The 13,190-nt window shown below is 26.8% G+C and overlaps 1 protein-coding gene across 3 annotated transcripts in view; it reads left to right on the forward strand.

The window, feature by feature from the left end:
- LOC111642416 (trafficking kinesin-binding protein 1-like) overlaps positions 1-13,190 on the forward strand; it is a 44,592-nt gene that overhangs the window by 25,054 nt on the left and 6,348 nt on the right. For 2 of the 3 annotated variants that reach the window (XM_023388764.1, XM_023388763.1), the window contains 4 exons: positions 3,217-3,441; positions 5,616-5,869; positions 10,812-10,961; positions 11,043-11,145. In XM_023388764.1, coding sequence (XP_023244532.1) covers positions 3,217-3,441; positions 5,616-5,869; positions 10,812-10,961; positions 11,043-11,145 — 732 coding nt within the window. The remainder of the gene's footprint in view (positions 1-3,216; positions 3,442-5,615; positions 5,870-10,811; positions 10,962-11,042; positions 11,146-13,190) is intronic. The other variant, XM_023388765.1, reaches the window with a different exon arrangement.

Genomic DNA, 13,190 nt, shown 5'->3' on the forward strand with positions numbered 1-13,190 from the left:
TCTATTGACTGAATCAGTACATATTCTAAAATTTATATCCAATTTTAGAAACTACATTAACCAATTCTGAAAATATACAATATTGTATGTTACAATAGAACTAACAGTTCAGAGCTATATTGTAGTATTCTGTCAAATACTGACTGACTAGTTTAACATTTTACTAGTTATATTTTATTTTTATCAAACTTAAAAATGTTTTATTGAGTTAATAATTTGTTTTGTCAAATTTTTAATATATAACTTTTTAGTAATATATTAAAAATTTAAAATATGTAAATATTGCAGGATAATACTATTTAATTTTAAAGAAACTTAAAAGCTTTGGTCATTGACAGAGAGATAAAATTGCTCTTAAAATTTTATAAAAAGATGCTTTTGTCTGCATTATTTCATACTATTTTAATACAATTTAACCTTGTTTAAATTTATTAACATTGTTATTAATGGTATGTCTTTTTTATTTAATTTATAATTTGCTAAAATAGTTTTTGAAAAATAATGGAATATTGTAATAATTATATTTAACAAAATGTTTTTGTCTTTTAATTTTAAAAAGGTTAAAAAAGCTAGTGCATTTAAAATGTTCAAAAAACATAATAAATGTTTCTGAAGTTTTTAAATCTATAATTTTTCCATAAAATTTAAGTTCTCAGCTTTTTAGAAAAATAATTTATGTACAATACATCAGACATGTAAACATCTGAAAACATAATGGTTTCAGAATAACATTTTGTTTTTCTGAATCTTACAACATAAATGTAATTTTTTGACATATACTGTATTCTAAAAAATTAACATAATTTATTTCTCCTTAATTATTATATTGTCAGATTGTAAAGGTGAAGGAAAAATTAATGACAATTAAGTCAACCCCAATTATTAATAGTTCAGTCTGGTAGGTAATCATCATCATCATCATCATCAATTGCATCTTGCTACCTTTGCTGTAAACTTTCATCCTCATAAGTATAGAATGATTGAGTTTTCTTAGTTGAAAGTTTTGAGCATCAGGTATTGGCAATATGGTTCTGCAGGGTGCGAGTAGGTAGTAGTGAGTTGGTGCCAAGTCTAGGCTGTAAGGTAGACAATGTAGGACATCCCAGCCCACACTGTCATGAAAGAAATTTAATGTGAACAACTGGATCATTTGAACACCAAGATCAAAGAACTTAATCCAAAAATTGTCAAGGCAATATTGGACTTTGTTAATTTTTGGATTAAGTTCTTTAATCTCGGTGTTCAAATGATCCCGTTGTTCACATTAAAGTTTTTTCATGTCAGTGGTGTTGATTGGAAGTATACCTCTGCCACAATGACACCAAACAAATGTAGATTCACCTCCTGCACAAAGGGCCTTTTGACATTAGCAACACTGGTTGACCTTTGTTTATCCATAAATGCTTTGTTAGAGTTTAGATAGCCTTTGTTGCATTGTGGCCACTTTTGGAGTGATAGAGCAACAGCATACAAATATGTTCTTTTGAATATTGTCTGGCATTGCTGTTGTCTCTTTCCAATGAAATACATGATATAATGGTTTTTTAGATTTTTAATTTTGATATTAAGATAATGCGTCTTCAAAATGATACATATTTATATCTCACACACAAAAATTCAGACAAACCTTAGATATGTACTTTCTCTATTGTCATAATGATACATTAAAAAAGCTTATAAAAAATATAATCAGAGAAATTTATTTTTTTCTTTGTCAGCTTAGTGAGCAGAGCTTTATCATTATTTTTTTATCTTTTTTTTTTTTGTTTTAAATACTTTTTAAGATAAATTATTGATATGATTGATCATGAAAGTTAAATATTATCTGTGTGTATTCAATTTAAGAAATATTATTATTGTTATTTTTATGTTAAGATTTATCATCAAAAAATAACGTCAAAAATAATCCTTGAAATTAAATCTTTTATATTTTACATCTAATTCAAATTTTACCAGATTTCTTTTGAGTTATAACTTTTTTTTTTTTAATTAACAATATAATTTCGATCTAGAAATAGGCAGAGTGATGCCATTTCGTATTAAATTTAATAATTGAATATAATTAATATAGAATGTCTGGAAGAATAAGAGACTTGGAACAGGATTTTGAAATATTTAACTCTCATATTCAGTAAAATATAGTAGGTTACAAAATACACTGTCTGGATCATCATTCAATCTTTCACTTTCATACATATCTATAAATGAAAGTTACAGCATTATCTAGCTCTAGATCAAAATTATACTATTAATTCAATCAAAAACTGTGAGTTATTAGCAGAAAAGAAAATCTGATTACATGTTTGAAGTTTGATTTGGAATTTCACTGTGTTTGTTATGTATAAATGTAACATCAAAATTTTGTTATTTAATACTAAAATGAATTTAATGCTATAGCTTAGTCTTAGTGCACATGATTTTAACATATATATGACTTAAAAATTGCTGATCTGTTTTTTGGATTATTATCATGAAACAACTTAGAACTTTCTTGCAGAATCCAAAGAAAATTGAGAGAATTGGATTCTGCAAGAATATTTGAAGCATCATCTTTAATTAAATAATCAACCAAGAATTGAGCAGATAAAGATTTTTGTAAGACTTATAATTCTATATAGTATATTTCTAAAACACTTCTTTCAAACATCTTTTTATCTAAATTTATAATGAGAGACCATTCTACTCAGATTTCTCAATATAAAACCAACAACTGCTTTATTTGGTGATCTCACATACTAAAAATTATTCAAAAAGCAAGTGTTTTCAGAGTTGTGCACCATCATCAGGATTCTAAACTTACAAAATTCATTGCTAAATGGAAAATTTGCGTATCAAACACTTTTTAAAAAGTATAGAACCCGGATGGTGGATCGTGATTCTGAAAACTTTTTGGTTTTTTTTTGAGAGAGTTCTCTGAATAAAACAGTTGTTGGTTTTGTATTTGTTATGAGAGTTCATTTTATGATAAAATCATAATACATACAATACTAAAGAAATGAAATTTAAATCAATTTTAATGTAATTGTAAAAAGATAATTTTTTTACTTAAAATCTTATCTTTTTAATGAAAATTCAAAATTGTAAACAGTATTAAAAATTGTTATTAATGAATCATTTTATTAGAATTTATTTTGCATTTAAACATAACTGATAGATATTAATATATTAAAAATTAATAAATAATACAAAAAAATTCTAAAAATAATTTTTTTAAAGGTCTCATAGCAAGAGAGTATTTGATACAGTGAAATGTGCTAACAATTATGGAAATCCTCGAAGACGTGGTAGCTCTCAGTCGCTATATACGCAAAGTCCTTCTCGATCCACACTTCGCTCAACATATTCTTCACTTAGCCAAATATCTTCCGCTTCTTCATGTAATGAAAGTCAGGCATCAGATTCAGAATCTGCCTATGCAGAAACTGATGATGACCAATACTCGTACGTACTTCTGAATTATTTTTATTTCCAAAAACAAATAGATAATATAGTTGACTCTCAAAAATCTAATAGCCAAAACTTTTTTATTTATAATATTCTTAAAATAGCACTTTCAAGAGCAATAATTCATATTTAATTTTTATGGCAAAGTATAAAAAGCCAGATACACAATTGTTTCTTAGTGATTTGATAAATTAATTCATATCTAGCTTTATTGTTCACAATAATAAATAACAAAATATTTCATTCAGATTTCTTCAACTACAAGAGCAATAAATTCTTAAAATTGCACACACAATATAAGTAGTGGTTCAAAGACTTTCCAACTGTTTATTTTACTGTTTATTTATTCTTATGAAAAACAATGAATTTTAAAGCCTTGATGAAATGAAAAAATAGAATTGCTTTAAATTTATTCATAGACTTAAAGCCATTTACCTACTTTATCTTTAATTTATCTTTTTGAAAATATTTGGTAAATTGATTTTACATTAAAATTGATAATGAATCAAAATCTGATGTTATATTTTAACAATTAATATATTTCAGGAGTTTTAATTTGAAATTTGAAAATATTTCTAGAATAATAGAAGCAGCTGAAGTAGATGTAATACTTTTCAAATTGAAAATCATATAAATAATAATCATGCAAAATTTTTAAGAAATTCTGTAATATTTGACAGAAAAAATTATCTGAAATAATTTAGCAACTTATAAAACTCAAAAAGTATGCAAAGTTTTGTTTTAAAACAGTCTAGATTTTTGAGAATCAGTTGTATTTTTATTATAATTATGTACTTTTTATTATTTGCTTTATTATCTATGTAACACAAAATTATGTATTATACTTGATTCAAATTACTTTGTGTTTGTTTCTAGTTTCTTTCATGTGTAGCGTATATAGTAAATATATTTCCATTCCACTTAAGCATTTTATATGCTATGGAACATCACATTATTATTTACATAATAAGTATATTTTTCAATATTAAATACACAATAATATATGGAGAAATAGTGCTGTTGTCATGAAAATGTTAGTAGTGAGTTGGTGCCAAGTCTAGGCTGTAAGGTAGACAATGTAGGACATCCCAGCCCACACTGTCATGAAAAAAATTTAATGTGAACAACTGGATCATTTGAACACCAAGATCAAAGAACTTAATCCAAAAATTGTCAAGGCAATATTGGACTTTGTTAATTTTTGGATTAAGTTCTTTAATCTTGGTGTTCAAATGATCCCGTTGTTCACATTAAAGTTTTTTCATGTCAGTGGTGTTGATTGGAAGTATACCTCTGCCACAATGACACCAAACAAATGTAGATTCACCTCCTGCACAAAGGGCCTTTTGACATTAGCAACACTGGTTGACCTTTGTTTATCCATAAATGCTTTGTTAGATTTTAGATAGCCTTTGTTGCATTGTGGCCACTTTTGGAGTGATAGAGCAACAGCATACAAATATGTTCTTTTGAATATTGTCTGGCATTGCTGTTGTCTCTTTCCAATGAAATACATGATATAATGGTTTTTTAGATTTTTAATTTTGATATTAAGATAATGCGTCTTCAAAATGATACATATTTATATCTCACTCACAAAAATTCAGACAAACCTTAGATATGTACTTTCTCTATTGTCATAATGATACATTAAAAAAGCTTATAAAAAATATAATCAGAGAAATTTATTTTTTTCTTTGTCAGCTTAGTGAGCAGAGCTTTATCATTATTTTTTATTTTTTTTATTTTTTTGTTTTAAATACTTTTTAAGATAAATTATTCATATGATTGATCATGAAAGTTAAATATCATCTGTGTGTATTCAATTTAAGAAATATTATTATTGTTATTTTTATGTTAAGATTTATCATCAAAAAATAACGTCAAAAATAATCCTTGAAATTAAATCTTTTATATTTTACATCTAATTCAAATTTTACCAGATTTCTTTTGAGTTATAACTTTTTTTTTTTTTATTTAACAATATNTAAAATACTTAATTATGTTGCTTAACATAGTAGTTTATATTATTATGAACATTAACGACTCAAATTACATCAAATTACAAATATTAGACCTCTCTCTTTCATGACCAAAGTTTTAAATAGTTTTATAAATTTTCTAATTTGTTTAAAATTTTCTAATGTTATCTAAATAATTATTATTTATAGTTCTGTCAGTGGTCAAGATAGATTGGGTTCAATTTTACCTCATTCAAATACTATAGAAAGCACGTTAAGACGCTTCAGTAGTGGTATTGGAACGGCAACAGATTTAAGTAGCGATGATGGAGTTATCCCGGCACGCTGTTGGACACCAGAATCAAATTTTTCAATTAACAGTAATAGAACTGGATTTTCTGGAAGAAGTGGTATTAGACATTACCATATGCCTGAAAAACTTCAAATAATAAAGCCATTAGAGGGTAAATACTGTTTATAATTTTATTCTATTTATTACACACATTGGTGTGATTAAATATTGTATTGCCTACTTATTTTCATATTCTTAATTGCTAAACAAAAAAATTGTTGATTTGTGCATCCTGTTAAGTTGTTTGTGTCATCTTTCCTTTTTTATAATGGATACAATATGATAAAACCTGTTGTTGTAGATTTAAATATTTATGGCAATAATTTGTCTTTAAAAAATTTTGCTCTTGTTTATATTGCAATTTTCACTTTTATTTCTTGAAAAAAGCATCTTTAAAATAATTTTTGTTAAATACCTTTGTTTCTAGCTTTTAATATTTGTGTATAGTTATTATTTTAAGTTGTTTTACATAATAAAAATTATGATTTCAGGTTAACTAGAATACTCAGTTTTGGTTAAATGAATAAATTTTGTTTTTATTGTGTAACTACATTCTACAAAGGTTTAAAAAATATTTATGAAAACCATAAAATAGAATTTTAATATTCAATTCAGTTATTTATTGTATGAATCTTAGTTCCTTACAAGAGGGTTAAAATATTATATAAAAACTGAAGTTAGTACAATTTAACAAATTAATATAATAGATTAGTACTACAGTACTACATAATAATTATTTTTATACGTATGTAAATCTGAAATTAGTAAAATTTAACAAATTAATTAAATAGTATGGGATAACACAAAATAAAATACACTAAAATAAACATTTTTTGAAAGATGCAATATATTAATTATATCTTTCCAGGATTTAAATCTTGACAAATACTTTCTCCTATTTGTTTCAAATTTGATACATGAAAGAACACATTGTTCTCAAGTTTCATACATTTGCAAACTACAGTTACTGCAGATTCTCACAGGGTCTATTATTAATCTAGTGTTATACATCAAAATATAATTTTGACCACATCTGAGCTGTATAATTAATTGTTTTACATGATAATTTGTCCATAGACAAATAATCCTCACACATAAATTGTTTTAAAAATACAATATAATTGAAAATGCTTGTTCTTTTTCAACAAAGACCAACCTTCTTGTATCCTCTGTTTGCAACACTTTATAATTAATGTTTCATAACTTTTGATCAAATGAGGATCTTAGAACAACTTTAGAAATGAGAAACCCTTTCGATCTAACAGATTTTTCAATGCCACTGTCCAGTCATATGTATAATTATCCATTGTTAAACATAATTTATACAATTTGTTACATGCTACTTTAATGAAACTGTTATCATGTAGTTTCAACAGTCTAATTCGAAAAGAAACTATTGCTTTTATTATTAATACCAATATTCTAGAGACACCAAACTCCAATTGCAATGTATATGCTGGAATTTTAAAAATTCTTTGAGATAAGCAGAATTAATTTTAGCTTTTGAAAGAATAGGCCACATGGAACCCAGTGCCATTTTAGCCTTACAAATACTATAATTTTTAGCATGTAAAATCTGTGCAGAAGGCAGAAATAATACTCCCCGGTATATATAATTTGAAATAACTTGTATAGGCTGATTATTAAAAGACCATCTCTCTTTGGGTGATAGTCTGCCATCCTTCTTGAACACTGTCACTTTTGTTTTTTGAAACCTTTATAATTAATCTATAGTCACAACAGAATTCCTCTAAAATTATGACTTTCTTTAGTAACATTTGTGGAGTATCAGCAAGGATTACAGTGTCTTCAACATACATTAGTACAAGTAACTCAAGTTGATCAGAGAGAGAAATCCCAGATAAACCAGATTTAGCAAGTTGCAGTATCAAACCATTAACATATAAATTTAGTGGGCTCAGAATCTCACCCTGCAAAGCTCAAATTTCAATACGAAATAAATCAGTCTTTTTGGCTAAAATCTTTACTTTTGCAGTGATTTTGGAGTATATGTCAATTATAAGGCCAAGAAACTGTTCATTCATATCCATTCTTTCTAATAGAGACCATAAAACTTTATGATTAACAATATCAAAAGCAGGGGCTGTATTCTGGTCATCGTCTCTCGTCTCTCACAAGCCAGTTGCTGATTGGCTAATCATTTGTTTACGTCTTGAGAGATCATCGCGTCTATCTAAATGCGATTCTGGACAACTTTTTCTATCTTTGCTTCTCTCATTTGTCAGAGACAAGCGGGTAATTGTCTTTCGATCGGTCTATTGTCTTTCACCTCAATTTCATTATATCCAATATGGACAACTGTGTGCTACTTGTGCTGTACAATCGTTTTAGAGAGCGTTCTCTACTCGGGAAAGAATATTTCCAAAGAGAAAATGCTTCTGATTTTTTTCCAGTGCCTACTCAGAAACATCACTGATTATCCTACATCAATTACTGAACTATCGAATATGATGTTAATCTTACTTAGATAAGGAGAAATTATATGGTAATATTTCAAAAAATATCCAAGTATGCACGCTTTTCTAACTTAGGTTATTAAAATTTTTAGTTGTTAAGACAAATTGACATTACAATCTGTAAAAATGTTATAAAACAAAAAACAATCATTTATCAAAATTACATGCTTTATTTGAACACGTGCTTTCCTTGCCACGTGATCTATGATTATGTACTTCTCATTTTCAAAAATTTTACAATTTTATTGGTTAAAATCCTATACCGTGTTGCACACACAGATAACCCAAACATGTAAATCAACATATGAATTGTGACATCAACAACAAAGACGAGATTGTTATGAACAACCAGAATTGCCACTGTGTATGAGAGACAAATTTCATCTCTCACTTTGACATCATTCGTCGGTGAAAGAAGAGACAAGAGATAAGTGACCAGAATATGGCCCCAGATCTAAAGTCTACAAAAACAGCATAAGGTTTTCCACTCTTTTTCTGCAATTTTAATTGTATTAATGCATTTAATATAAATATGTGATTCTGGCATGATCGGCCAGGTTGAAAACCTGCTTGCTCCTGACACAAAATATCATATTTAATAATTCAATCTTCTAATCTTTTATTTAATAAAGACATAAATAATTTACCCATTACAGGAACTAAAGATATAGGCTAATAATTTTTGGGGTCATACACGTTGCGTTTTTATATATTAGAATAATCAAAGATTCAGTTCAAAATGGTATTTAATATAAAAATTGAGTTAAATTATTTTGAAAAAACAATTGAGTTTAGTGAATTTTGAATCATATATTTAATAGTTTCCATGAAAACCACATCTTAAAATCATACAAAAATTTTTTAAAATTTTAGATATTTTTCAATTAAATTAGTTAAGAACTTGTTAACTTCTTAAGAAGTTAACAGATATTGTATATCTGTTGATATACAATAGATGTCAGTTGTTATCTATTAACATCTAATTGTGTACCATCTATTGCAATGTTTTCTTCTGGTGTAGAAATTCAATTATTGTTAACTCTCAGTAATCCAAATCATTAGCTGTGCTAATCAGAATTCTGTTAATTTGAACTAATTTTGTTTATTTTTCCATTAAATGTTCAGCCAAAAACAAAATAAATCAATATTATTTTTTTTACAAACATTTCACTTGTAAAATTAATCTACAATACATTTTAACATAAATATATGTACCAAATACAGCATTAAAAATTTTTAAATATGTGTTTGTCAGTAGCTCTTTTTGACTTTTTTCTTAATATACAAATGTAATTCAAATTTTCTAAACAATTATTAGTTAAAATTAATTTAAAATGATGCAGAGAGAAGTAATAATAATAAATTTTTAAGAAAATAGACAGATTACACTTAAAATCAATGCTGTTTTCTTGTAAGGGCTTGAAATGTTAAACTTTTATGCTTGGGTGCAAAAAAATATTTTTCTGATAATGTATTTGATATCTTCTTTTGATTGTATCCTTTAATTTTCCTGTATGGTGATTGTTTCTACTGAAACATTTCCTGTCAAAAATAAGGCAAATGTAGTTTTACAATATTACATACACAATAGAGCATGCAAAAAATCAGTTAACTGAAATCTACTTCAGAGAGTACTAATTCCAGAAATTACAAATCATTTTTTTTATGTAGTAGTAATCTTCTGTAGGCCCACTAGCGAGCTATCATTATCAACCTAGTGTCAGGTTTTATTTATTACAGTACAAATGAAAAGCATGATTAATGAATCACAGGTTCTAATGCATCACTGTGCCTAAGAACAGTGAAGCATTTGTTGCATTAAAATAGTATTGATGTGGTTAGAAATGCATTCCAAAGCAGTTTCTTTTTAACTCTTGTGGTGAATAAGCAGGCCAGGGATTTAGCAGAGTTAAAAAGAAAATAAAACTATGTAAATAGTAGCTTTTTTCAAAAAAGGAACTGTAATAAATAAGTTTTATGTGAGTACTGTACTTAATATTTAATTTTACTGTTGTATATTTTTTACTTTCATTTCAAAATTTTGTCAGTGCATTGTAGATTGTAATGAAAGAATAGTGCTTGTTTTTAGTAAATTAGATCACCAGTGCCCAAACTGTGAACTCTGGGTCAACTCCAGTTTATGGCATATGTTACGTTAATCTGGCCTGCAAGACTAAGTCGTAAACTAAATTTGGAAAATGGACTTATAAATGATAGAAATAGGCCTACTTTTGGTATATATGGAATATACAAAATATGTGTGGCCCTCCTAGGTACAATTTGGCTTGCCAAAGTATAGGCACCACTGAATTATTTTTTTTTATACCTTATCATTTGAATGTGTTACATTTCTATGCTTTAAACTATTTTGTTAGTGTACTAGTATTGTAATACTATAATATCTTTTATATTATATTATGCATCTTTTTAATCTTTTCCTAATAAGTGTCATCAATTATCTGAAAAAATTAGTTGTTCAAAATTGTCCTTCCCCAGTTATTTCAGATAATTGACACTCTACTGTATATGTATATATCAATATATGTATTGCACATATTAATATTCTGAAGTGTTTAGGTTCTCAAACATTGCACCAATGGCAACGTCTTGCTACTCCACATCTTGGTGGAATCTTTGAAGCACATCCTGGTGTTCAGATTAAAGGAGAAGTCAAATTAGAAGATGAAGAGGAGACTTATAATCTTAGTGATTATGAAGAAGATGAAGGTATGATTAAGAGAACATTTAATTCTTTTTAATGTTTGTTAATGAAATTAACATGTATTTTTTTTAATTTTGTTTTTATAGAGTTTTGCCATCCTGGAAAAAGCTTTATGAACACATCATCCATTTACACTTACACTAATTCTACAATACTTCATCCTAGTGATCAGACACAGGTTACACCAAGGTAATGTTTTTATTTTTAATATACATATGTATTAATTAATTTTTAATTTTAAATAATAATAATTATTTATTTTTTAATTATTAAAACAATCTCTCTTTAATAGAAGAATTTATAACAATACTGTAAGGTAGCAACATATAAAATATGTATAAAACATTGATATTATGAAGGCCAGGATGTAGCCAGAAATTTTTGAGTTTGGGTCACTTGTCTATGCATGCTGATGGTTTGCATAGACAGCATAGATATGTGGACTACTATAAAAAAAAAGCAATAGCCAACAACCACTATCAAAACATTTTTGTGTAAGGAGCTGCTCTATCAATATTCAACTCTTTACATGTTATATGCAAGCCATATGACAATATACAAGCCATATTTGTTATACATATGACAATGCTCAATAAATAAATAATAATAAACTGAACAAATTCAGTATTAAATTTTATTCTTTACCTTGTAGCTGTTCCAAGTAGCTCTTAGTATGTGAGGTTTTTGTTTTATGCAGTAGTCAACTCCTTGTAACATTGTTTTTGGCTATGTTTACTTTTAAACTTTAGTAGAACAGCAGAAAGTGAGAGGTGGAAGAGTGCTAGTGTGGAGGAACTGTTTTGTATCACTTCCTGTGGCTACCTCCCTAAAAAAGGATATTATTAAATTGAATATAATAGACAATATGCGTGTAGATATGAAAAAGTAGAAAATATGAAATTATTAAGATAACATTAATTATATAATTTAATTTAAATGTAGTAATTAATTTTACAGAATGAATTGAAAATATTTTGAAAACCTTTACATAATACTTACATATATATGTATAAAAGCTTAAAATACATAAAAATAATTAATATCCATTATCCAAAATTAATAGTTTTTTATTGTTAAGAGAGAGGAATTCTTATTTTCTGAAAGAATATTGTTTTAACCATAATTGAAAGCTTGTATCAAAGAAATATATTTGAACATATACTGTAACTTTCATATTTAAACAGTAAATAGATATTATTAGCTTTATTGAAAAAAGAATGGTTTATATCTTGGAAACTCTTATGATTATATTAATTTGGTGTTAAGTTATGATGATTTGATGATCGAATTGAAACACAAAATCATATGAAACAATTTTTAAATCATTTCAAAACTAAATTGTTATAACATCATTTCCATTTCAAGACAATGAGTTATACAAAATACTTTTGCCTTTCAATTTCTTTAAGCAAATTACTTTCTGAAAACAATGAGTCTGTATTGATACTATGACTTTTTCCATATTTGAGTTTTGACTATTTTTAATTCTTGTACTTGTCAAAATTCAAAGTCAGTATATAGAACAGATCAACTATCATGGCTGCATTTAATACATATTAATTTGGAATGCTTTCTCATGAGTTTATTATGATGATTTTGTTTTGCATAAATACTTTATTAATGTATTTTATTTAAACATTTTCTGTTATATTTGATTAAATAATAACACTGTGCAACATAATTTTAACAAAAATTATCTTTAATAAAAAGTAAAATACATCTGGATACGAGTTCAATTTTGCTTGCAATGTCCAATCACCAGGAACAACTATTTCCATTGCAGAGACAACCTTTCTTTAGAGGCTATGCCTCTGCACAAATATACAAAACAGTTTAAAATGTCCACGGGTGACAATTCCAACACAATTAAAAATATATTTTTACAAAGAAATATTATATGTTTAATTGTGTTGGGATTGTCAAACTGTTTTGCATATTTGTGCAGAGGCATAGCCTCTAAAGAAAGGTTGTCTCTGCAATGGAAATAGTTGTTCCTGGTGATTAGACATGGCAAGTAAACTTGGACTCGTATCCAGATGAATTTTATATTTTATTAAAATGTAATTCTGCCAGCCCATTTCTACAAACAAATATTATATTTTTAATTGTGTTGGGATTGTCACCTGTGGACATTTTAAACTGTTTTACATATTCGTGCAGAGGCATAGCCTCTAAAGAAAGGTTGTCTCTGCAATGGAAATAGTTGTTCCTGGTGATTAGACATGGCAAGTAAA

This window comes from Centruroides sculpturatus, unplaced genomic scaffold (genome assembly GCF_000671375.1).
Source record: "Centruroides sculpturatus isolate CEXI.00-Female unplaced genomic scaffold, Cexi_2.0 scaffold1367, whole genome shotgun sequence".
Lineage (NCBI taxonomy): Eukaryota > Metazoa > Arthropoda > Arachnida > Scorpiones > Buthidae > Centruroides > Centruroides sculpturatus.